The sequence below is a fragment of the Salmo salar genome, chromosome 06 (assembly GCF_965601325.2).
Source record: "Salmo salar chromosome 06, fSalSal1, whole genome shotgun sequence".
Classification (NCBI taxonomy): domain Eukaryota; kingdom Metazoa; phylum Chordata; class Actinopteri; order Salmoniformes; family Salmonidae; genus Salmo; species Salmo salar.
This window is the reverse complement of record NC_138296.1, coordinates 70,924,840-70,951,938: the sequence shown is the minus strand read 5'-3', so window position 1 is coordinate 70,951,938 and position 27,099 is coordinate 70,924,840. Positions and strand designations below refer to the sequence as shown.

Genomic DNA, 27,099 nt, shown 5'->3' with positions numbered 1-27,099 from the left:
TTAAAGTGACAAAGTCAAAGGCATAAGCGGCTATAAGGCTAGGCAAAGCTAAGCTTTCCCTAAAGTAAATTTAAATAAATGTCAAAATGATAGAGTAATTTGCTTACTCCTAACTATACAGAAATAAAATCATTCAAAATAGGCTACTACACCAGAAAACTTGATTTTGCCACGAATGATAGTTAGCTTCTTTAAAAAACAAAAGTGTGGAATGTTTTAAATCGCATTGCCTACAGTCCAAAGGGCCTGCAATTTCAGCAGTGCCTGCGTCAACTGCCAAATAGATTAATGTTGAGTTGCAACTGTCAGAGAGAAAAGCAGAGAGACCCAGCCAGGCTTATCGCAATATTTAAAAATACAATAGCGGAAAAACAGTTTTGAAGCAAATGGCTCTTGCTGTAAAGAGAAGACAATGAAAACTCTGTCTTTTAGATATCAACATTTTCAACATAATTGAGCATATTTATTATCTTTATCATTTGGTCAGTGCCACTTGTTTGTTTTTGGACAATAATTTCCTCCTCCAGGTTAGATGGATGTCATATTGTATTTATCACGTTTGAGGTATGATCCAGAACGGTGGGGTAAGGTACAAAATGGCAGACAGTCTCAGGGTCAGGGCAGGCCCCACTCCAATATCAGAAGCATCGGCCTCCACCACAAACTGGCGGGACGGGTCAGGATGAACCAAGATGGGAGCTGTGGTGAAGAGGTGTTTGAGATCCCGGAACGCCCGATCAGCAGCTGGAGACCACGTGAACAGAACCTTGGGAGAGGTGAGTGCAGACAGGGGGGAAGCCAGGGTGCTGTAGCCCCGCATAAAGCGATGATAAAAGTTGGCGAAGCCCAGGAACCCCTGCAGCTGGACTCTGGACGTGGGCTGGGGCTGGGGCCAATCCATGACCGCTCTCACCTTCCTGGGATATATTTGTACGCTCCCTGCAGCGATGATGTAACCCAGAAAGGGGATGGTGGAGCGATGGAATTCGCACTTCTCAGCTTTTACAAAAAGCTGGTTCTCCAGGAGGTGTTGGAGAACCTGTCAGACGTGGAGCACGTGTTCTTTGGTGGAGTGGGAGAAAACGAGGATGTAATCGAGGTAGATGAAGTCGAACCTGTTCAACATGTCACGGAGAACATCATTAACCAGAGCCTGGAACACAGCAGGGGCATTGGTAAGGCCAAAGGGCGTGACCAGGTACTTGTAGTGGCCGCTGGCTGTGTTGAAGGCAGTCTTCCACTTATCCCCCTCCCGCATCCGCACCAGGTGGTAGGCGTTCCATAGGTCCAGGGCCTGACTGAACACCTCCCGGAGGCCCTAGTACTCCGCGGTAATGGCGGAGAGACCCGGGGCAGCCTCCGAGGCCCCAGGAAGATGTCCCGGAACAGGCTGCACTGACTTCAGGCAGTGGGTGTGGCAGAATGGGCTCCAGCCCATGATAGCATCAGCAGACCAGTATGAGGGGATTGTGTCGCTGGAGCCAGGAGAAACCCAACACCACGGGAACCTGAGGAGACTTAATGACCAGGAACTGGATCATCTCGCTGTGGTTCCCTGACACACGTAGGTTGATGGGGGTGGTATTGTGGGTGACCTGGCCAATAGAACGCCCGTCCAGTGCTCTAATGTCCATGGGAATGGAGGGGAGAGTGGGGATATCCAGCTCGGAAGCCAGGGTAGCGTCCATAAAGCTCTCATCAGCCCCAGAGTCAATGAGTACCCGGAGAGATTTTGACTGGTTCCCCCACAGCAACATGGCATGAAAAGGAATGCGAGTAAGGGGAGAGGAAAAGATCTGGGTATGGCCCACCAGAGACAACAGAGAATCAAACATCTTCTGAACTTCCTCCATGAACACCTCCAGACTGAGGCAGACGGCGGATTGTTGCTCCCACGCTGCCGTGGCCCGGGTAAGTGCCCTCCCGGACATCAGCATAATGATGTACAGTCTGAGGGGAACGAAGCAGGCTGCAGCTCAAAAATGAGGGATCACTGGGAGAGAAAGGCCCGGCAGGTCCCGGAATCTCCATCGTAGCGCTCCAGAGGTGGTAAACGGGGTTCTCGGGACACTGGGGTGACCAGGAAGGTGACGCTGCTAATAGCCAAGTTACTGAGGGGCTGGGAGGTTACCGTCGTGGTAGCCTGCCTGACAGACAAGCCGCGGAATTGCTCCAGCAAGTGTTCAAGACATGGTCATGGCATTCGGCCAAGGTCTGGAACCCTTCCATAAGCCCGCTAAGCAACTCCTTGTGCCTTCCAATGGTGGCTCCTTGTGAGGAGATTGTGTTGCGGAGCTGGTCTGAGACTGCTAGGTCAGTCATGGCAAGTTCGTACTATCACGTTTGAGTTATGACTCAGATGCAGACAGAGTTCAAGAAACAGAAGTTTATTCCTAACAACAGAGGCAAGCAAATGACAGGTCAGGGGTCAATAATCCAGAGAAGGCATAAAGGGTCAAGAACGGCAGGCAGTCTCAGGGTCAGGGCAGGCAGGGGTCAATAATCCAGAATGGTAGGTTAAGGTACAAAACAGCAGGCAGTCTCAGGGTCAGGGCAGGCAGAACGGTCAAAAAACCGGGAAGGACTAAAAAACAGGAGCAGGAAAACAGGCAGGAGCAGGAAAACAAACACTGGTAGGTTTGACGAACAAAACGAAATGGCAACAGACAAACAGAGAACACAGGTATAAATACACAGGGATAATGGGGAAGATGGGGACACCTGGAGGGGTGGAAACAATCACAAAGACAGGTGAAACAGATCAGGGTGTGAGTATTTGTGTCTCCCCTTTTCGTAGGCCTATTATATGGGTCAGATCATTTAATTTTTATTGAACTGTTTGTCAGTGTCAGCAGAGTAGGCTATCCTGACATTTTTGTCGTATTAAAAAAGATTCTGGTAATATCTCCTGTAATATAATTTGAGTAGAATTTCATTAAATGTGTTTCTAAAAGGCCAACATTTTCCTGTACAAAGAAAAGAGAATAAATGTATCTGATATAGCCTAAGCCTACTCTATGCCACTACACCCTGCATTAAACAATATTTTTTTGCAACAGTGATTGAGTTATATTATTAGCCACATGACTTTCCAATCAAATTATAACATTAAGAATACTAGGCTAGAAGTCTGCAAATGCAAAGATGCATGGAATGCTTTATTATAAAGGTGAATTTTTATTATGAAAATTTCCTTTCCCAAACTTGAAACCCAAACTCAGCCTATGGTTAAAGGGCTTGTTCGCCATTGTAGTCCGACTGATTCTACAGTCCGGCATCTTAATATTCATTATTATGTGTTAGTCAGTCAGTCTGAATTTACCCATGATATACTAAGGATTTGATCCACACGGCCATTGTCAAGGTTTGATTGATGAATCTCACTGCACATCTGTCAGGATTGGGTAACCACGCCCACCCCTCCTTTTAGCCAATGAACCACTTTCGGTACTTTTCTCAATTTCAACCTCTTTGCGTCCTCTCCTCGCTCCTCGCCTCCTTCTCAAAACCCATTGGAAGAGAATGTCAGAGAGGAGGGACCTCTGGCTTTCTCATCCAATGGGTTTTGCGAAGGAGGTGAGGAGAGAGGACCCGAGGAGTAGCCAATGCAATTGAAATTCTCACCCTGGGCTTCCAATCCCTCTGTGCTGCATGACATTCGACCGACAGTATATTCGCCGCTCGAGAGACGGAACCAGGGGGACACGTTGTAGACCTCCAGAACTATTTTACAGTGATGCGTTTGCGACAGTAGGGTAGATGAGAGCTGGGATCACTCAAACCGGGAGAACGAGCAGAACGCGAAAGTAAACGGCAGTTTATGTCATGTTTGGAAGTTTTGACAGATCTCGTAAAACAGAGTATATACATTGAATGTTATTGTAAGCACAATTCTGGGGTTGACATACAGTAGGAGTGGGAGTTTCTGTAGTCGCATGTTCCCCTTTTCCAATGGACACGCATTTGGAGACCCCTGGTACACCAAGTAGACCTATGGAATTACTTCTGTAATGTGGATTGCAATTTTATTTGAAAAAAATAAAGGTCTACTTCAGAACAATGTGAGAAGATACGCGTCCTGGATTTTCATGTTTCTGGATATCTTGAAAATTATTGGCAACAGCTGAAAGTCGCTATGCTCAAGGGATTTCTGCTCAGGTGTCTTGCCTGCTCCGACCGTGGGACCAAAATGGATTTGACGCCACTGCAACCCCCCGTCCCCCATTAACAGAAGTTCTAACAGTTCTTACACTTTGTTATTAACCTACGGTTTTAAATTTGACAAATGCTTTGGAAGAAATCGCAAGACGACCAGCATGGATTTTAAATCGACATTTGCATTTGGAATTTCAATCATGAACTTTGTTGACAGTTTGATAACCTTATTTCTCCTGACGCTTCTGTATTTGTCAGCTGTCAAGGTAAATGATGTATCATAACAGACCCAGGGTCTCTAAATGGACGTCAAGAAATGTATTATATTTGTGAAATATGGTCAAGTGTAGGTCGTCCTTGTCGCTCCCCTTGTTAGGTCATTGCTCATGTTTTAACAACCTCAAAATGTTTCGTGGCATTGGATATATTTAAATAGCAAATCTGACACTGTTCCAACTTCATGTATGTACAGTCTGGTGTGGTGCGTTTGTCGACCAGAGGTGGAATAGGCTTATCTAATGTTTTTGAACGAATGTTATAAACTTTAGTCTAGACTGGTGATTGCGGGCCTGCTCAGAACCACCTTGACGATATTATTACGCTTTTAAAGGCGCAGCGGCATTTTGCATTTGCAGAGATATGGCAGCAGGTTCGCTGCCTGCACATTCGATCCTACAGTTTCATTTTAATAGGCACTATCGGAATACCACTACCCACCTACATTTTAAATGAACATTTCTGAAAAAATAGTGCATTGGCTTCATATTTTATTAAGGCTTTAACATTACTTTAACTAATTAAAAGGTAGACATTGATGTAGGTCTATACTGGTTTGCAAATCATTAATACAAATTTTGAAGCCCCCACATGACCCTTGAGCAAAAGTTTTCATGATAATACAAAACCCCCAACCAATATAGCTCTTTAGGAGAATTTTCAGGTTGGGGTGAAAATGGTCCAGCCAAGTCACCCGTGATACAAGTCAGTATTCTACGTGCATTCTACGTCAAGTCAGTATTCTCTGTCCATGTCAGAGGAAGTCAGGAAATGATGTGGAAACTGACCACTAGGGCCAACAGTGAGTGTTGTTATCTTTTTCTTTTCTTTTTTTACCTTTTATTTAACTAGGCGTGTCAGTTAAGAACAAATTCTCATTTTCAATGAATACCTTCAAGTAGGTTTCGGTGTTGTGGACAGGGATTGTGGATGGGCATAAGCATCTACCTCTGATTACAAATATTGCAAGTTTGAATCCAGCGATTTAATATTTTTTAAGCCTGTCCCAAACCTTAACCATTCGAAGTTGATGCCTAACCTTAAACATTTGGAATTAATGCCGAAACATAACCTTAAACACTTTGAAATTTGACGTTTGGAACAACGTTGACATTTAACGTTTAAAACATGGATTAACGTGTAATTCTGACGTGAGACTGTGAGATCCGGTAGCAGCGGTCACAGGTTGAGGTAGATATTATGCGCTTGCATTGTTCTGACTAAACTCAGTAGTCCTCAGTGAAAGCCACTTGGAAATGAATCTCCAGGCCTCATGCAATCCTGGGCAGAAATTGCACAAGTGTGTGTGTGTGTGTGGGGATGATGATGGTGTGTGTGCCTGTGTACGTACGTGCTTGCATATGAGTGGATAGATGCCAACCACTGTGGGAGGACTGCTGACAGCAATCCCCACCGTGGAGAAATGTCGCAAACTGTGGGCTGGATACGGGTCATTGTAGCAACAATTAACAAGTGTGGTCTGTTGCGTAGCCTACACTCGCATAGAGAATTAAATGGTAACATTTGCAAACGCAGGCTTACAACTTCTTCAATCTTCACAGTGAATGACAATGTAGGCCTTGGCTTTGAAACAAAACAAACAAACCGGTTGATCTTTGACAGCGCCAATGTCATATCGTGTCTGCGCCACGGAGCCTCTTTGGTTACACTTAAGTGAATGTGAACTACACTGGAATATGACATTCAAAAATGTAAGGCTACAATCTAACCTCCAATTTGTGTGCCCCGTTTCCTTTCTCCCGTGCAGAGTGCCCACATACCGAAAGAAGGATGGAGGATTTCGCATGACGGCGGTAGGTGTAAGGCACCGTGGGAAAAGGGCTTTCATTTGGCTCCCTCGAAGGCAAACTGCCAAGGAAACAGGGTTTGTGTGGTTCACATTGAGAGCACAGGGAGACCCACACCTTCTAGTGGACTGTAGTGTAACTGCACTAGGTCCTCAGATTGGCTGAATGGGCTCTAACATTGAAGCCATAGTAACACATTTCAAACAGAATGTTGTCAATTTTCCATGAATTCCATTTGAAATATTGTGTGAGGTTTTTATAGAATGGAATTGAGTCTCTGGCCTTAATGGGTACTTTACACAAGCATAAGTTGCACAATATATTTGGAAAGGAGCTGCTTTCGATCAGAAGCTGAATGTTATGTGATATTGTTTCATACTATGTTTGGTTTGGCTGCTATAGGACACTGCAGGGGGTGTGCTATGATTTCCCATTTCTCCTTTACTCTCCAAGAGGAATCAGAGTTTTTGTCTGTCTGTGGTGTCTCAATGTCTTTCCCAACATGTGCAGTCCCAGGCTACAATGTTTTTAGTGCTTCAGTGCAGAAGGTACCAAGCTTTGTGGGGCTGAGAGAGGGATTGAAAGAGGGAGTCAGTACAGAAGCATACCAGAGCCACAGTGAGAGAGGAAATGAGAGAGACACCTTGATGGGTGAGATAATATAATAATAAAATCTATAATGTACATATGGCATGTACTGTAGTAGATGCTTTTATCTATAGCGACTTACAGTAATGCGTGCATACATTTTCGTATAGGTGATCCCAATGAGAGATGCTGGTTGTTGAAGGGAAGTTAATGTATATTTTGAAATATGCATGTGTGATCTTGCCACAACAGCCCTGTGTTTGTTGATCATTTACAGTATGTGTGTATAGGTTCTTGGTATACTAAATGTGTGTGTATGTCTCTCCTCAGTGATATCCTTCATGGAGGTGTACAATAAGAGCCTATGTCAGCCCAGGGAGCTGCTGGTAGAGATCGCACAGGAGTACCCAGAGGAGGTAGAACATATCTTCATCCCATCCTGTGTGGTGCTGACGCGCTGCGCAGGATGCTGCAACGATGAGATGCTAGAGTGCACGCCAACCTCCACGCATAACATAACCATGGAGGTGAGAGACAGAGCGTTTTATATTTGAACCCTTACATCTCCATCACACTTCTTCTACAACCCTACTTCTACATATACCGGTTACATCACCAAGGAGGTGAGATACTGACCTCTGACCTTTGACTGTTTAACCCCTTACCTCTTACATTTAGACTGGACACCTCCCCAAAATGGCATTTATAACATAATGGAGGTGAAACACTTAACCCCATGCTTCTTTCTCTTTGTGTTAATTCCTCTATCCCCCATGTCCCCTCACAACACAGTAACATCACTATGGAGGTGAGAGCCCTTTAAACTTTAACCCCATATATTAACCCACTGTTCCCCGGCCGCCGAAGACGTGGATATGGATTAAGGCAGCCCCCTGCACCGCTCTGATTCAGAGGGATTGGGTTAAATGCGGAAGACACATTTCAGTTGAATACATTCAGTTGGACAACTGACTAGGTATCTCCCTTTCCATAAGCCTCTAACCTCCCCCTATCCTCACAATACTATAACATCCCTTTCAGGAATCTCTCCAGCCTCTTTCTTACAATCCATATACCCTTATGCTACATGCGTGTCTCAAGTTATGTGGGTCTATGTATGTAGATATATGTAAGGGATAATCAACGAGGGGCTATGCGTTCTATGGACAATAATGAACGACATGGAAGCTTCCACGGAGTTGCATTATTTTCCAGAGAACACATAGAGCCCAAGTTGATTATCCCTTTTATACCATGGCTATAATTTGACACATTGCCGCTAGAAATGTGTTCATTTGCAGGTAGAAATGTGTTCAACATCCACTGAAGTAGCTAGCTACAGTAGTTGCCATGGTAACCAAACACACACTCACTTGCTAGTTTAGCTAACCAAACCATCAGTCCTAGCTTGCCATTATGAAAATCAAATTCAACAATGCCAATAATGTTTTCAATTTCACTTTTGCTTTCAAATGCAGCTCAAACATAGAACATGTTAGCCAGAGATGGGACCAAGTCATCATTTTGCAAGTCTTAATCTTTGAGTTTCGAGTCAAGTCCCAAGTAATAATGGGCAAGTCTCAAGTAAAGTCCCAAGTTCCACAGCTCAGGTCGAGTCAAGTCACAAGTCCCTAATTTTGGGTTGTGTTTTATGCCAATTTCATTGCAATTGCAATGCATCTGTGATTTTGGACTGACATGTTTTACAAACTGCATCCCTTTTCCCCCCACTACCACATAGTCTTTGAAACCGAATGCAACAATCTTTGGCACCAATAATGACTTAATGCACAGGTGGCACTAGGTCCCAGAGTAGTGGGGCAAATTGTTTTCCCTGGGGCCCAGAGTTTTCCTAATCTGGTAAACAAACCAGGTATAAATAAGGACCCTATAGGGTCTGACATTGAATAATTAGTAATTTTTTTTATATATTTATTTATATGGGCAATGGGACCAGAATTACATTTTAGTCATTTAGCAGACGCTCTTATCCAGAGCAATTAGGGTTAAGTGCCTTGGTCAAGGGCACACCAACAGATATTTCACCTAGTTGGCCCAGGGATTTGAACCATCGACCTTTCGGTTACTGGCTCAACACCCTTATCCACTAGGCTACCTGCCACCTAGGTATACAGATATTTTCTAAACAGGTCAAATGGTTTTGGCACTAGGGAGGATGGAAACCCTGTCAGACTGCAGCAACCTTGTACTTGTTAATATGAATTATATTTTAAAACTATACTTTCCTCTACACAGACACAACCATTGCAATTGGACAATAAGACTCACAGGGTTGAGCTTGCTTTATGCAGGTTTGCATTGTATCGGCCTATGCAACTGCAATTAAAAGTAACTCACACAGTCTATTTATGTAATCAGTATTGTGTTGTTTGATTCATTTCATTTAATACTTTTGGATTGAAAAGTTCATGGTAGCCTAGCCAGCCAGCCCAAGTTTGAATATAGCCTAAACCAAATTTGATCAAGTTCACATTTTCTCCTAACACAAATATATCGACTATAAATAGGCTACAGTACTCTGGTGAAAGGGGACATGGCGCATTGGCTGTAGCCTATGCAGCTGCGGGCTGTAGTTGCCTATGCAGTAGCCAAGTTGATCAAACTGAGAAATTGTCTCGTTTTCTTCCCATACAGTTTTGGTGTAGGCTGCTGCAACATTTCTGTGAAGTTTTTGCTTGTGTATGTCGGTAGTGATGTGTAATCACATTTGCTAAATAAATACTGTAGGACAGTGGGGCGGCGTGCGCTTTGCTAAGTGATCTGCTTTGTACCTGGCCTGCGCAACCTGTGATTTTCGTGAATCTGATTGTTCAAGACACAGAACAGAATGCACAGAACCTGCAGCACTCTGATATGAAGGACAGATAGGTTTACATAGTGTGCGAGATGACATTTACATTTACATTTTGTCATTTAGCAGATGCTCTTATCCAGAGCGACTTACAAATTATCGAGTCATACAGCTCAAGTCCAAGTTAAGTGACAAGTCATAGATGCTCAAGTCAAAGTCAAGTGTCAATTGTTTTTTATTTTTGCCAAGTAAAATCTTAAGTCACAAAATGTGTGACTTGAGTAGTACTCAAGTCCAAGTCACGTGACTCGAGTCCCCATCTCTGACGATAGCCATTGAATTCTACCGTGCAAATATACCAAATATATTGGCAACTAGCTACAGTAGTTGCCGTGGTAAACAGACTTGCTAGTTTAACTAACCAAACCATCAGTCCTAGCTCGCCATTATGAAAATCGAATTCAACAATGCCAATTCATGTTTTCAGTTTGACTTTTTCTTTCAAAAGTAGCTCAAACATAGAACATGTATGAATGAACTATAGCCATTAAATTCTACCGCGCAAATATACTGTGCGTTATAGGGAAATAATGCATGCTCTAGAATGCCCTTCAAGCCAATCAGAAACAGGTATTCAACAATGCAATAGTATAATTAACTGATAATGCCCGAGAAGCCGGTGTTAGGAGGATTTCGTCTCGGGCCGGCAAACCGTGCCAATATATCCTCCAAACACTGTCTTCGAGGGCGTTATCACTTTTATACAACGGGTTACCAACGTATTCAAATAATGATTGACAAATTTTCATAAAAAAAAAACGTTTTGATGAATTTATTCATACTATTTCATCCTTCCACAAGATATAGTCCCGACACAAATCTAGGGTTGCTAGAGATGCGACCCAGTCGTTCAGTCTTTTTGTTCTGCATCTATGGACGCAACCCAGTCATTCGATCTAAATGTTCCATACTGGCTAACCCTTTCTTGCTGGCTAGCCAGCCAACTACGGCTAACTTAGTCACGTCAAAAAGTGCAGCCAAAATAACAACAATGTACCTGCATTTGCATTTGTTTAAGCTGTTTTCTATTTACATTTATTTGGCTATATCCATTAAAATGAGCTAATGAGGCTCGATTTCACCTGGCATAGAAAATGTGCTCACTCGTCAGGACACTTGTTGTTCAGTGGAGCTAACCAACAACACAGCTACATTAACACAATCACTTCAAACTGAAGCTGGAAAGACAGCAAATAATCTGCGTTTCGTTTTTAACTTTTTTCAATTTACATTTTTTTGTATATATCCATAAAAATTATTGTAGCTGATTCCTGATTTCAACTGGCTGAGAAATGTTGCCCACCTGTCTCTCGTCGCGACTCGTTCATTACTATGGGACAGCGGGAGATCAATTTTGAATATTGAAACAATGTTGCAAATGTCGGAGAGACAGATTGAAGGTTTTTTCAAATCTCCGCTGTTGAAAACTAAATGTTAGTCAAAAAGAAATGTGAGATAATGTCTATATGCTTTTTATAGAGGAGATCAAGTTTATAAGTTGCCTGGCTGGGCTGATGAGACAGTGGAACAGGGTAAATAGGCATTTTAACATCATAGATTTAGCCGGTGACAACTTGTGGAATAGACACCGGCTGGAATGCGGTTTTAACCAATCAGCATTCAGGATTAGACTCACCCGTTGTATAAAAATGTGTAAACAAAAAAATGTGTGTGTATAGTATATTTTAGTATATGGTGGGAAAGGAGAGAGTCTATATGTGTGAGTATGTTTGACCGTTCTATATTAGACTTGTTTTTGTTTCCACAGATAAAAAGAATAAAACCCCAAAGGCAAGAAAATGATATCTTTATGAGTTTTACAGAACACAGTGCATGTGAATGCAGGTAAGATGTGTTTAAGTATTATTTTTTACACTTGCTGCATGTACACACACACACCTACTATCTAATCCAGTGTTCTCAGTTCAGGGCATATGGAGGTCTTCTACGAGGAATTCAGGGGCATTTACTGTAAACAGCGATATTGATTGTCTCTGTTAGATAACTAAGAGTCCGTTCCTACTTCCGGGTGCCATCTACAATCACACTGAGCACTGATCAGGGCCTGTATCCACAAAGTGTCTCAGAGTAGGAGTGCTGATTTAGGATCAGATCCCTCCTGTCCATATTATTGTATTCATTATGATCTTAAGGCAAAACTGATCCTACTGTAGATCTGCACTCCTACTCTGAGACACTTTGCAAGGCACAGAAATGTGATATGGTATGAACCATGTATCAGCTTTTCCTTTTAACGCCATAGCTATTCATTTATTTACCGTTTTATAAAGGTTTCTATCCTACATTCAGTGTGTATAATTTTCCACCTTTTCATAACCACCATATAAACTGCTCAAACCATTCATTCATAGTTTGTTAACCATTAATAAACTCTTTGTAAATCACTTTTCACAACTCTAACTAGTTTATAAGTAGACTGCAATGTTTTACATGGTTTTCTACGAACCTATTGAGAGTACTGTGAAATGAAATGTGACGTTTCACAATTCTTGGCCTCCTGTACACACTGGATTAGCTGTGAGCCAGAGGATTCGTTGCTCCATAATCAGTTATAGTGAAATGAGCTGTGAAGTTGAGCAACAAAATAGAATTGAGAATCAGCTATTGTTATCAGATATTGTGTGTGTGTGTGTGTGTGTGTGTTTGTGTGCCTGTGTGTGTGTGTTTGAAAACAAATCAAGGAGATAAGCCAGGGAGAAAGCCATCCTTGTCATGACTACTTGGGTATCAGGGATGGAAAACACTAGAGTAGTAGAGTGCTACAGGGCCACCCAAGCTGAATCCTGCCTATGTCTATCTATCTGTCCACTGTTGATGATCTGAATCTGTTTACAAAGAAACAAACGGTGGGCTAGATTTTGTATTTATTAGGGATCCCCATTAGCTGTTGCCAAGGCAGCAGCTACAGGAGTCTTCCTGGGGTCCAAACACATTAAGGCACTTACATTACATATAAAAAAAAAAAAACAGTACATCATATGACATTATTACACCACTACAAATCTACAAAACAAAATGTATAATACCACCATACAACAATATTACAATGTACGTGTGTGTAGAGTGCATGTGCTAGCACTTGTATGCGTGTGTCTGTACCTTTGTGTGTCTCTTCAGTTCCTGTGTTCCATAAGGTGTATTATTACCTGTTTTTTAGTTAAAAAAAAAAAAATCTGACTCTACTGCTTGTGTCAGTTACCTGATGTGGAATAGAGTTCCATGTAGTCATGGCTCTATGTAGTACTGTGCGGCTCCCATAGTCTCGTCTGGACTTGGGGATTGTGAAGAGACCTCTGGTGGCATGTCTTGTGGGGTATGCATGGGTGTCCGAGCTGTGTGCTAGTAGTTTAAACAGACCGCACGGTACATTCAGCATGTCAACACTTCTTCTTATAGAAACAGGTAGTGATGAAGTCAATCTCTTTTCCACTTTGAGCCATGAGAGATTGACATGCATGTCATTAATGTTAGCTCCCCGTGTATTAAGGGTCAGCCGTGCTGCCCTGTTCTGAACCAATTGTAATTTTCCTAATTCCCTCTTTGTGGCACCTGACCACACAATGGAACAGTAGTCCAGGTGTGACAACTAGGGCCTGTAGGACCTGCCTTGTTGATAGTGCTGTTAAGAAGGCAGAGCAGAACTTTATTATGGACAGTCTTCTCCCCATATTTGCTACTGTTGTATCAATATGTTTTGACCATGACAGTTTACAATCCAGGGTTACTCCGAGCAGTTTATTCACCTCAACTTGCTCAATTTCCACATTATGCATTACAAGATTTAATTGAGATTTAGGGTTTAGTAAATGATTTGTCCAAAATACAATGCTTTTAGTTTTTGAAATATTTAGGACTAAGTTATTCCTTGCCACCCATTCTGAAACTAACTGAAGCTCTTTGTTAAGTGGTGCAGTCATTGTAGTAGCTGATGTGTATAGTGTTGAGTCATCCGCATACATAGACACACTGGCTTTACTCAAAGCCAGTGGCATGTCGTTGGTAAAGATTAGAAAAAGTTAAGGGGCCTAGACAGATGCCCTAGGGATTTACGGATTCTACCTGGATTATGTTGGAGAGGCTTTCATTAAAGAACACCCTCTGTGTTCTGTTCAAATCAAATTTTATTTGTCACATGCGCTGAATACAACAGGTGTAGACCTTACAGTGAAATGCTTACTTACAAGCCCTTAACCAACAATGCCATTTAAGAAAAATACAATTTAAAATAAAGAAAAAAAATCATTAAGGAGCAACCAATAAAATAACTGTAGCGAGGTTATATACAGGGGGTACCGGTACAGAGTCAATGTGCGGGCGCACAGGTTAGTTGATGTAATTGAGATAATATGTAAATGTAAGTAGAGATAAAGTGACTATGCATGGATAATAAACAGAGAGTAGCAGCAGCGTAAACATGGGGTGGGGGGCAATGCAAATAGTTCAGATAGCCATTTGATAAACTGTTCAGGAGTCTCATGGCTTGGGGTTAGAAGCTGTTAAAAGAAGCCTTTTTGACCTAGACTTGGCGATCCGGTACCACCTGCTGTGCGGTAGCAGAGAGAACAGTCTGTGACTATTGTGGCTGGAGTCTTTGGCAACTTTTAGGGCCTTCCTCTCACACCGCCTGGTATAAAGGTCCTGCAGGGCAGGAGGCTTTGCTCCAGTGATGTACTGGGCTGTACACACTACCCTCTGTAGTGCCTTGCGGTCGGAGGGCGAGCAGTTTCCATACCAGGCAGTGATGCAACCAGTCAGGATGCTCTCAATGGTGCAGCTGTAGAACTTTTTGAGTATCTGAGGACCCATGCCAAATGTTTTCAGTCTCCTGAGGGGTATAGGCGTGCCCTCTTCACGACTGTCTTGGTGTGTTTGGACCTTTGATAGTTTTTGGTGATTTGGACACCAAGGAACTTTAAGCTCTCAACCTGCTCCACTAGAGCCCCGTCGATGTTAATGGAGGCGTGCTCGGTCCTCCTTTACCTGTAGTCCACAATCATATAATTTGTCTTGATCATGTTGAGGGAGAGGTTGTTGTTCTGGTACCTCACTGCCAGGTCTCTGACCTCCTTCCTATAGGCTGTCCCATCGTTGTCGGTGATCAGGCCTGTTGTGTCGTCGGCAAACTTTAAAGATGGTGTTGGAGTCATACTTGGCCATGCAGTCATAGGTGAACAGGGAGTACAGGAGAGGATTGAGTACGCACCCCTGAGGGTTCCCCGTGTTGAGGATCAGTGTGGTAGATGTGTTGTTACCTACCCTTACCACCTGGAGGCGGCCCGTCAGGAAGTCCAGGATCCAGTTGCAGAGGCAGGTGTTTAGTCCCAGGGTTCTTAGCTTTTTGATAAGCTTTGAGGGCACTATGGTGTTGAACGCTGAGCTGTAGGTAATGAATAGCATTCTCATGTAGGTATTCCTTTTGTCCAGGTGAGAAAGGGCAGTGTGAAGTGCAATAGGGATTGCATCATCTGTGGATCTGTTGGGACGGTATGCAAATTGGAGTGGGTCTAGGGTTTCTGGGATGTTGATGTGAGCCATGACCAGCCTTTCAAAGCACTTCATGGCTACAGACGTGAGTGCTACGGTTCCGTAGTCATTTACGTTACTTTGGGGCTCTTGGGCACATGGACTATGGTGGTCTGCTTGAAACATGTTGGTATTACAGACTCGGTCAGGGACAGTTTGAAAATGTCAGTGAAGACACTTGTCCGTTGGTCAGCGCATGCTCAGAGTGCACGTCCTGGTAATCTGTCTTGCCCTGCGGCCTTGTGAATGTTGACCTGTTTTAAGGTCTTACTCCCATCGGCTACGGAGAGCGTAATCACACAGTCGTCTGGAACCGCTGATACTCTCACGCATGCTTCAGTGTTGCTTGCCTCGAAGCAAGCATAGAACTTATTTAGCTCGTTTGGTAGGCTCGTGTCACTGGGCAGCTCACGGCTGTGTTTCCCTTTGTAGTCCGTAATAGTTTGCAAGCCCTGCCACATCCGACGACTGTCGGAGCCGTTGTAATATGATTCAATCTTAGTCCTGTGTTGAGGCTTTGCCTTTTTGATGGTTCGTCGGAGGGCATAGCAGGATTTCTTTTTAGCATCCGGGTTAGAGTCCAACTTCTTGAAAGTGGCAGCTCTAGCCATTAGCTCAGTGCGGATGTTGCCTGTAATTCATGGTTTCTGGTTGGGGTATGTACGTACAGTAACTGTGGGGACGACGTCATCGATGCACTTATTGATGAAGGCAGTGATTGATGTGGTGTACTCCTCAATGCCATCCGATGAATCCCCAAACATATTCCAGTCTGTCCTAGCAAAACAGTCCTGTGGCTTAGCATCTGCGTCATCTGACCACTTTCTTATTGATCGAGTCACTGGTACTTACAAGTTCTCTCGTAAGCAGGAATCAGGAGGATAGTTTATGGTCAGATTTGCCAATTGGAGGGCGAGTGCAGAGCTTTGTACTCATGTCTGTGTGTGGACTAAAGCTGGTCTAGTGGTTTTTTTCCCTCTGGTTGCACATGTAACATGCTGGTAGAAATTAGGTCAAACAGATTTAAGTTTCCCTGCATTCAAGTCCCCAGCCACTAGGAATGCCACCTCTGGATGAGCATTTTCTTGTTTGCGTATGGCCTTATACAGCTCTTTGAGTGCCGTCTTACTGCCAGCATCGTTTTGTGGTGGTAAATGGACAACTACGAAAAATATAGATAAACTCTCTAGGTAAATAGTGTGGTCTACAGCTTATGAGATACTCTACCTCAGGCGAGCAAAACCTTGAGACTTCCTTAATATTAGATTTCGCTCACCAGCTGTTATTTACAAATATACACACACGGCCACCCCTTGTTTTACCAGAGGCAGCTGTTCTATCTTGCCGATAGACCAAAAACCCAGCCAGCTGTATGTTATCCATGTCGTCGTTCAGCCACGACTCGGTGGAACATAAGATATTACAGTTTTTAATGTCCCGTTGGTAGGATAGTCTTGATCAGAGCTCGTCCATTTTATTATCCAATGATTGCATGTTGGCTAATAAGACTGATGGTAAAGGCGGATTACTCACTCCCCGTCGGATCCTTACAAGGCACCCCGACCTATGACCCCGATATCTCAGTCTCTTCTTCATGCGAATTATGGGGATTTTGGCCTTGTCAGGTGTCAGAAGTAAATCCTTCACATCAGACTCGTTAAAGAAACATCTTTGTCCAGTACGAGGTGAGTAACTGCTGTCCTGATATCCAGAAGCTCTTGTCGGTCATAAGAGACGGTGGCAGAAACAGTATGTACAAAATAAGTTACAAATAATGTGAAAAAACACACACAATAGCACAATTGGTTAGGAGCCCGTAAAATGGCGCCTACTGTATAGACGTAAATCTTTATCCACAATATAGCAGGGGGTGTACTGCCATAACACATACATTTTTCTAGCAGCAGACATTGATCGATAATGTCAAAAGCCACACTGAAGTCTAACAAAACAGCCCCCACTATCTTTTTATCATCAATTTCTCACAGCCAATCATCAGTCATTTGTGTAAGTGCTGTGCTTGTTGAATGTCCTTCCCTATAAGCGTGCTGAAAGTCTGTTGTCAATTTGTTTACTGTAAAATAGCATTGTATCTGGTCAAAGAAAAGAAAAATTCCAAAAGTTTACTAAGGGTTGCTAACAGGCTGATTGGTCGGCTATTTAAGCCAGTAAAGGGGTCTTTACTATTCTTTGGTAGTGGAATGACTTTTGCTTCCCTCCAGGCCTGAGGGCACACACTCTCTAGTAGGCTTAATTTGAAGATATGTCAAATAGGAGTGGCAATATCGTCCGCTATTATCCTCAGTAACCCTCCATCCAGGTTGTAAATGTTGATAGACAATAATACTTTTTTCACTTCTTCCACACTCACTTTACGTTATTCAAAAGCACAATGCTTGTCCATAATTTGGTCAAATATACTAGGATGTGTAGTGTCAGTGTTTGTTGCTGGCATGTAATGCCTAACTTTGCTAATCTTGCCAATGAAAAAATCATTAAAGTAATTGGCAATATCAGTGGGTTTTGTGATGAACGAGCCATCTGATTCAATGAATGATGGAGCCAAGTTTGCCTTTTTGCCCAAAATGTAATTTAAGGTGCTCCAAAGCTTTTTACTGTCATTCTTCATAGCATTTATTTTTGTTTCATAGTATAGTAACTCTTCTTTTTATTTAGATTTCTCAATTTGCAGTATGTTTGCCAATCGGTTGTAATGCCAGATTTATATGGCATACCTTTTTCCTCATCCTTCTCAAGCATACCATTTTTCAATTCCTCATCAATGCAATGGGATTTAACAGTTCTTACAGTCATTTTCTTAACAGGTGCATGCTTATTAGTAATGTAAGGGCTGTAAGGTAACATGTTTGTTTCTATCTTTCAGGCCAAAGAAAGAAGTGAAAGAACAGAGACAAAAGTGAGTACAGACTCTTGCTCTGTGTTGATTTGAGAAGTGATGTCTATCTCTTTGTCATTGTCTTTCTCCTTCTATCTTTCACTGTTCTCACACATTTTTAGCATTTCTCTCTTAAAATGTGTGTTATTACACACAGCATATCAAATGATCACTCACACTACCATGTGGCACCGATCCAATGAACTTCCTGGAACTCACAAAGAATCACATCCATTTCATTCATTCTAATTTCATGGCCCTTTGAGCTCTCAGGTGAGACACATGGAAAACCCCTTGAATGCGTCACCCAGGTGAATAAGTGACACCTGATGAGGTCAATGTCCTCTGCTCCTGTCATCTAATGTCGTTTTATATACACCTCCTTACATTCCGCTGTTACATTCCTCTGTTTACATTCCTTCTCTCTGTACCTGCCTTTAAGTATGTCTCAGGGTTCATTTCTTTACTTATGTTTTACAGGATCCTGTGATGTGTAGATAACTGTGTGTTTTTAGAAACCCCCTTTAACCATTTTCTGTGTGTGTTTATGGGTCTAGCTTTAGTGGATTTCTTGTTTTTGTTCAACTTATTTTTCCACCTCTACATGGGATTGTCTAGTTGTCCTATTGCCTAAACCTATAGGATTACGAGGGTCTTTGGTTGTATTTAGGTTTTATATGTCATGTGTCCAGCGGTATAGATAAGGGTTTGTTTCTGAGACCCTATCTGACCGACCGTGTTTTAACCATTTACGAGTCTGAAGGCTGATGGCTTTAGTGCTCCCTGCCACCATGTTTCTACACTGAGATGCCCCAGGGAACATTCAACTCTTGTTTTTGATGCTACCGTGCTTTACTGTTTGCTCAACTTTTACATCTGACCATGCTGTGGTGACGGCAGGGCTGGATTAAGAAATCATAGGCCCTGGGGCTTAGATATTTTCTAGGGCACCCCTCCCCTTTTCATATGTGTACACGAGCTTGCAAGTGGACACCTTTTTTATGAGCCTAATAAAGATGTAATTTAACTGTGAAAATGTTTATTTTGAAAGTTATCTGCCTCTTGGCGGTTGCAGTAAGAAAAATATATATACACATTTAAATGTAGCTCTGCTTCAAGGGCCCCCTACAGCCTTGGGCCCCCGGGCTTCAACCCATGTAAGCCCCTGCATTAATCAGGCCCTGGGTGAGGTAATCAGGCCCTGGGTGAGGGGCCTCCTGGGGAGTTAGTAGAGGTTGACCGATTTATGATTTTTCAACGCCGATACCGATTATTGGAGTTATTGGTAAAAAGATAACGTTTATGTTCCTTGCTCAGAACATGAGAACATATGAAAGCAGGGGGTTCCTTTTAACATGAGTCTTCAATATTCCCAGATAAGAAGTTTTAGGTTGTAGTCATTATAGGAATTATAGGACTATTTCTCTCTATACCATTTGTATTTCATATACCTTTGACTATTGGATGTTCTTATAGGCACTATAGTATTGCCAGCCTAATCTCGGGAGTTGATAGGCTTGAAGTCATAAAACGTGCTGTGCTTAAAGCATTGCGAAGAGTTGCTGGCAAATGCAGGAAAGTGCTGTTTGAATGAATGCTTACGAGCATGCTGCCTCCTACCACCGCTCAGTCAGACTGAAACTATAATTTAGAAAACAAAACGTTTATTCTTTCAGTGAAATACGGAACCGTTCTGTATTTTATCAAACGGGTGGCATCCATAAGTCTAAATATTGCTGTTACATTGCACAACCTTCAATGTTATGTCATTATTATTTAAAATTAAGTCAAATTTCATATCGGTCTTTGTTAGGAAGAAATGGTCTTCACACAGTTCGCAACGAGCCAGGCGGCCCAAACTGCTGCATATACCCTGACTCTGCTTGCACAGAACGCAAGAGAAGTGACACAATTTCCCTAGTTAATATTGCCTGCTAACATGAATTTCTTTTAACTAAATATGCAGGTTTAAAAAAAATACTTGTGTATTGATTTTTAGAAAGGCATTGATGTTTATGGTTAGGTACATTGGTGCAACGACAGTGCTTTTTTTCACGAATGTGCTTGTTAAATCACCCGTTTGGCGAAGTAGGCTGTGATTCGATGATAAATGAACAGGCACCGCATTGATAATATTCAACGCAGGACAAGCTAGTTAAACTAGTAATATCATCAACCATGTGTAGTTAACTAGTGATTATGTGAAGATTGATTGTTTTTTATAAGATAAGTTTAATGCTAGCTAGCAACTTACCTTGGCTCCTTGCTGCACTCGCGTAACAGGTGGTCAGCCTGCCACGCAGTCTCCTCGTGGAGTGCAATGTAATCCGCCATAATCAGCATCTAAAAATGCTGATTACCGATTGTTATGAAAATTGAAATCAGCCCTAATTAATCGGCCATGCCGAATTAATCGGTCGACCTCTAGTAGTTAGTCACAGTGGTGTTAATGATGGTACAAAAGAACTCTGAAGATCAATGGGCTTGATCAGTCATCCTATGGAAGCTAACTCTAGTCTAGGTTCACCCAATCATTGTACGGAAATGTTCCTTTGTCACATTTTGTTATATACCCTGCATCTGTTAAATCTGCTGGAAGTGAATACACTACCTGGAGCTCATTGTACTGTTATTTCAAACAACTTAAACAGGCAGATCGCTCAAGGTTAACTTCGAAATTGGACGTCTGTCAGTGTCCTGAGGGTGTCGGGGAAATGCCTTCAAAACCGGACACTAGGGGCAACAGTGGGCGCTATTACCATCAATTAGGCTTGGGTTTTGCTAGGGTGTTGTGGACGGGGGTGGTGGATAGCCGTCATCCTATGACTCTGGATCAGAACGTTTCATGTTTATTCCCAGTGGTGGACCCTGATTTGTTATTTTAATCCCATTCAAAACCTTAACCCTTCGAAATGTGACGTTTGGAACAACTTTTCTTTTGAGAAGTGCAAAAACGTCTAATTATGCAGTGAGCTTGTTGAGTTCCATCAGCCAAGACTGGTGACCCAGATTAGTTGAAAGAGAACTAGGCTCACCCTTATAGTTTTCATGACATTGTCAGCTAGCCCATCTATGTGCACTCTTAAATGGGGCAGAAGTCCTTCAGTTGTGATTTTGGATGGCCAGATAGCTACCAACAATAACAAGAAACCACCATGTGGGGAATCATAAGTGACTTGTTTCATCTTGTTCTTGATACCAAGTCTTGTTTTGAGTTGTTTTGACCGATGTTCATGTCAATGGTAATATGTCTAGAGCTAGCTAGCCAACCAACAACTGTAAAGATGTATTTGAGACAACAACTGCTCATTTTGCAAATGTTTTCAATTAACATTGGAGACTAACCAAAAATATACACTGAAAAAATATATAAACACAACATGCAACAACTTCAAAGATTTTACTGAGTTACAATTCATATAAGGAAATCAGTGAATTGAAATAAATTCATTAGGCTCTAATCTATGGATTTCGCGTGACTGGGAATACAGATATGCATCTGTTGGTCACAGATACCTTTAAAAAAAGATGGGGGCATGGATCAGAAGACCAGTCAGTACCTGGTGTGACCACCATTTGCCTCATGGAGCGCGACACATCTCCTTCACATAGAGTTGACCATGCTGTTGATTGTGGCCTGTGGAATGTTGTCCCATTCCTCTTCAATGGCTTTGCAAAGTTGTTGTTTATTGGTGGAAACTGGAACACGTTGTCGTACACGGCGATCCAGAGCATCCCAAACATGCTCAATGGGTGACATGTCTGGTGAGTATGCAGGCCATGGAAGGACTGGGACATTTTCAGCTTCCAGATGATGGCGGTGGATGAATGGCATGACAATGGGCCTCAGGATCTCAACACGATATCTCTGTGCATTCAAATTGCCATTGATAAAATGCAATTGTGTTCGTTGTCTGTAGCTTATGCCTGTCCATTCCATAACCCCACCGCCACCATGGGGCACTCTGTTCACAACGTTGACATCTGCTAACTGCTCGCCCACATGACACCATACATGCTGTCTGCCATCTGCCCACAGTTTCATCTGCTGTCCGGCTGGCTGGTCTCATATTATCCATCAGGTGAAGAAGCAGGATGTGGAAGCCCTGGGCAAGCGTGGTTACACGTGGTCTGCGGTTGTGAGGCCGGTGGGACGGACTTTCAAATTCTCCAAAATTACGTTGGAGGAGGCTCATGGTAGAGAAATGAACATTCAATTCTCTGGAAACAACTCTGGTGGACATTCCTACAGTCAGCATGCCAATTGCGGGCTCCCTCAATTTGAGACATCTGTGGCATTGTGTTGTGACAAAACTGTACATTTTAGAGTGGTCTTTTATTGTCCCCAGCAGCAGGTGCACCTGTGTAATGACCATGCTGCTTAATCAGCTTCTTTATATGCCATACCTGTCAGGTGGTTGGATTATCTTGGTAAGGGAGAAATGCTCACTAACAGGGATGTAAATTAATTTGTGCATATTAAACATTTCTGGGATCTTTTATTTCAGCTCATGAAACATGGGACCAACGCTTTACATGTTGCGTTTATATTTTTGTTCAGTATAGTTTACATGTTGTCAACAATCTAAGCCAACCCTGTCCGTTTTGCCCCATAGTTGCACAAGTGCCGGTTTTGTTGCTAAACAACCAACCCATCTATAGTCCAGTATTCATTTGGGAATGTTAAGAGTAGCTGAGGGGGTGTTTGGGCAAAAAAACCGCTTACACAGCCAAACTTAAAATATTAAACTTGTGAAACACTTTCTTTTTTGGTCTAAGAATGTCTAGAAGCCAGTGTTCTTTTGATAATTTATTTCGCTACAACAGTGAAAAAGTTTTAGCTTCTAGATTCATGGGCCGTTCTGGCTCCGACAAGGCTTACTTGTCCAATTCTTATTTACTCGATTTATTGAGACCATTTGATTCTATTTCAGTCGATTCTCTCACTCCTATAGCCTCTGTGTGAATGAACGATCAATTGATCGATTGATTTACTGACTAACTGAACTCGAAACTCTCTCTTCGGTTGATATGTGTCTCTTTTCCTCCTCCTCTCAGATGTATCAGTGTTGTTGTGCTTCTTTCTCTTTTTTCCAGAAAACCCCGGAAAGGCAAGGGCAAAGGCCAAAAGAGAAAGCGAAAGAAAAACCATGACCAAAAGAATCGTGAAGCGTATGTCAGCTCGGCCTTCTCCTCTCCCAACCTGCACTTGAGTGTGGCACTTCTGATTGTTAAGCTTATTTGGGAGGAGTTAATTTGCCCCTTTTTAATTAATTAATTTGCTCACTCACTATTCACAGCCCCACCACTCCACCCAATACCACCACATGCATCAATTGGCATGAAGTTTTTCTGAACCCCCACCCCACCGGAGTAGGTAGAAGTCGTCCCTGAATAATAAATAACATCTGATCCTATATCTATGGTTAGGGGTGACTTCAACCTCAAATCACTACAACTCACGCGATTCGCCCATAACCCTGCCTCCATACCTCACTGCCACCCTCACCCCACCCCCCGGTGATAAGGAACCCTAGGGAGGGATGGAGGGAAAGTATGGAATGATAGGGTAAAGATAACAGAACAGAACTGAACCAACCAGCATGGCTTTTTGCTGACGATCTTACTAATCCGGTATCTGTTGTGGGGATCATCCAAGGCCTACATCAGTGTTGAGTCTGTCTCGCTTTGCTGTGTCTCACACTCGCCATTTTCCCCCTTTCTTCTTCTGTTTCTTTTCATCTCTCCAAACAGGTTTTTGCTGTTCCGTCTGCCATATCTGGGCTTTGTTTGCAATGTGAGCATATGAGAGATGGCAATCACATTGTTGTTTCTTTCTGGGTTATGTAAACCAACAACTTGTTTAGCCCGTTCTATTTGTGCGTTCTTTTTGTCTCCATGGGTCTCAACAACAAAAATGTTTAGTTTTCAATAGAAAGAGTTGCTCATGTTTCTGCAATGGGTTTAATGTCAAATAATAGAGTTGTTCTGTTCACATTGCTGTTCCTTTAGTTCTCAATGGAATGTCTGTCTGTCATCCCCCCATACTCTGTGAAAATGGTTTGGTCCACTATCAACCCCTCTGTGTGGAAACAGAATGGTACAGTCTCTCTAGTGTTCTTTGTCATTTAAACCAGATCTATTCTCTTATCTACTGGTTCTCTATCTAATCTGTGTCTACAGGTGTAGGATCTTAACTTGAGCCAGTTTGCTACAGCAGGAAAATAATCTTCCAGCAACAGGAAATGTGGATTATAATTAATGGGTTCATACATTTTTCGTTACGGCAAATCAAGTCTGAAATTTTAACTCGCACTGCAAGTTTTCCTGCTGTGCAGGAAAGTTCTCAGCAACAAATGAGTGATCATATTAAGATCATACATCTGAATGGGAAAAACAATACTTTTAATATTTTAATTCAATAAAATCGAATCCTGTATCTTTACGCACAAAGACGACCTCTGAGTTTTATTTGACTATGTAAAAAGAGAGTTTTGGGATGTGTTGAATTTGACAGTGTTTTGTGTTGTAAGCCTCACGTCCCTGCCAAAGCTTGCTGGTGCATGTCTAACCGAAACAATGCATACTATACGTGGGCCAGCCAATCATCAGGAATCACTCCCCCTACCACCCTACGAGACAGTAGGAGGAGGTCACCCTGCCACCATAGGATGAGTTGGGGAGAGGGCGATGGTTTTGGGGGTAATTCTACTGCTTGCAATGTGTCCATTTTTGTCCAACCCTCCAGTCACATGCTACAATTCCTCCTCCTTTACATGCCCACACATACAGAACATTCACATAGGCAGTGACACTGGGAGTATGAAGTTGCAGCATGTGTGGGTTGTCAGAAAAACACTTCCAAGGTTGTTTCCATATTAACACCATTCTAATAAACATCCTTTCTATCTCTCCTCCTCCACTCTCCTCTTCATCATCCTTCACTTTTTCCTCTCCTCTCTGTCTGTCTATAGTCAGTGCAAGCCATGTTGTGATGGCTGTTCAGAGAGGAGGAAGCAGGGGTTCATCCAGGACCCTCTGACCTGCCAGTGTTCCTGCAGAAACTCCAATGCCCACTGCCGGGCGCGTTACCTGGAGCTCAACGAGAGGACCTGCAGGTGTGTTTGTGTGTGGTTGTCAGGAGGACTTTTGTTTTATCACTCTTGACCTCATAACTCGGTATGATAACCAAGATGGTGTTTGGTGACATTTCTTGACCACATAAGAGCCTACCATTAGCCAAGAACCTGACCAAGACATTGGCGCTCAGTTCCCAGAGCACGAGATCAAGTGTGTGTTTCATACAACCATACAGCCCTACTTCTCTGTTTTTAATGCCTGTCTTCTCTTTGTCCCCCAGATGTGACAAGCCAAGAAGATGAGAGGCCAAACTTCAGATGGCATGATGGAATATTCACAAGATGTTTCACAGCTCAGCACTTTGAACTTTAAACTCGAAGCTCATTTTCTCTGTGGAAAGCATTCATCTGGACTGACTGAGAAACAGCAGAGAGAGAAGAGAAAGAAAATGAACAGACAGAAAAATCATCCCAATGTAGATCTGTATATACTAAAGTATATACTAAAAGTACAGAATTTTTATTGCTGCTAAAAGAAAACTAACTAAAACCCATCATTATAAAAAAAGCAAACAGCTGTGTGGTTTTGTATTTCACTGGCGTGTGACCGGACTGCAGTTTTGTTGTAATTTCATTTATGCTAATTCTTCACTGGATATATATGAGTGGTTATGTGTCGAATCAGAAACAACAACCTAGCTATGTGATACATATATCAGCAGAAAAGAGGAGGAAGAGAAGAAGGGAGAACATTCTTGGAGGGATGGAAAGTACTGACCCATAGACTCCCGTTGCAGGAACCCAATTGCAATGGCAGGACAGCCAATGGGAAAACGGGGATCTGTCCCTTTGTGACAATTTATTTGACCTGAAAGCAAGTTCTAGAACTGATGCGTAGAACTTGTGGAATGCTAGAACTGTTTCTTTTGCTGCCCTTTCTAGCAGTGGAACTGGATTTGGAGTGCCATAATACTTCTAAAGGGATACTGATGATTGATTTTGGTATACATGGAAACCTCTAGAAACAACTGATACTGTAGCTTGATTCCATTGAGAAACTGTGCCTCACAAACTGTGCTGATCACTTCAGAGTGAGAAATCCTGAATCTGCTTCTTAAATTATTTAATTTTTTCAGAGGGGAGGGGGATGGTACACTGTCTGCGGTTGAACTCAATACAGAATGCAATAGTATCGATGGCAAGCTGTCTATCTGTATATATACTATACATACTTAATATCCCTTATGTCATAGTCCGCTATAGATAATTTATAATGTTAGAGTATTTTCAGTATTCAGTCCTCTACCCGTATTTAATTTGATCTATTTATATATACAGTGTTATGTTCTTTTGGGTTTCCCCCCTCCCCGCTATGTGATGTCATTATCGTCTCCTCTCTGCCTAGCTACAAGGAGACACTGCTCTTGGCTTTTATAAGAAAAGAAAATCTTTATGTAAACATTCCTCAAATGGATCATTTGTATGGACGGCCTATTTAGGGTGGGGGTGCTGTGTGTGTGTGTGTGTGTGTGTGGGTGTGTGTGGGTGGGTGTGCGGTGTGTGCGTGTGTGCGTGTGTGGGCGTGTGTGGGGGTGCGTGGTGTGCGTGTGGTGCGTGTGTGCGTGCGGTGGTGGGTGCGTGCGTGCGGTGCGTGCGTGCGTGCGTGCGTTTTAGGCAGAGTAGGCTTATGCTTGTCTTGAGCTCCACCGCGCAAATAACAATAAACCCTTGTTAAAAGAAAGCTCGGTCTACCAAGTCAATGCTTCCATTTTGTGTTTGTGTACAGCTAGCAATCTGCAACCTACAGTACATTCGGAAAGTATTCAGACCCCTTGACCTTTTCCACATTTTGTTACATTACGGCTTATTCTAAAATGAATT

The 27,099-nt window shown here is 42.6% G+C and overlaps 1 protein-coding gene across 4 annotated transcripts; it reads left to right on the top strand.

The window, feature by feature from the left end:
• Positions 1-3,641: 3,641 nt before the first annotated feature.
• vegfab (vascular endothelial growth factor Ab) lies at positions 3,642-26,768 on the top strand. 4 transcript variants are annotated; one of them, XM_014205378.3, is made up of 9 exons: positions 3,643-4,421; positions 6,200-6,245; positions 6,750-6,890; positions 7,158-7,354; positions 11,468-11,544; positions 18,128-18,160; positions 23,237-23,311; positions 25,114-25,257; positions 25,500-26,768. In XM_014205378.3, exons 1-9 carry the CDS (start codon positions 4,317-4,319, stop codon positions 25,519-25,521), a joined length of 840 nt encoding a protein of 279 aa, XP_014060853.1. In that variant the 5' UTR covers positions 3,643-4,316; the 3' UTR covers positions 25,522-26,768. The 4 variants fall into 4 exon arrangements, with proteins under 4 accessions (XP_082833061.1, XP_014060853.1, XP_014060856.1 ...); XM_082976935.1 differs by lacking the exons at positions 25,114-25,257; positions 25,500-26,768 and adding an exon at positions 23,894-24,592 and having other exon boundaries at positions 3,642-4,421; XM_014205381.3 differs by lacking the exon at positions 6,750-6,890.
• The last annotated feature ends 331 nt before the right edge of the window (positions 26,769-27,099 follow it).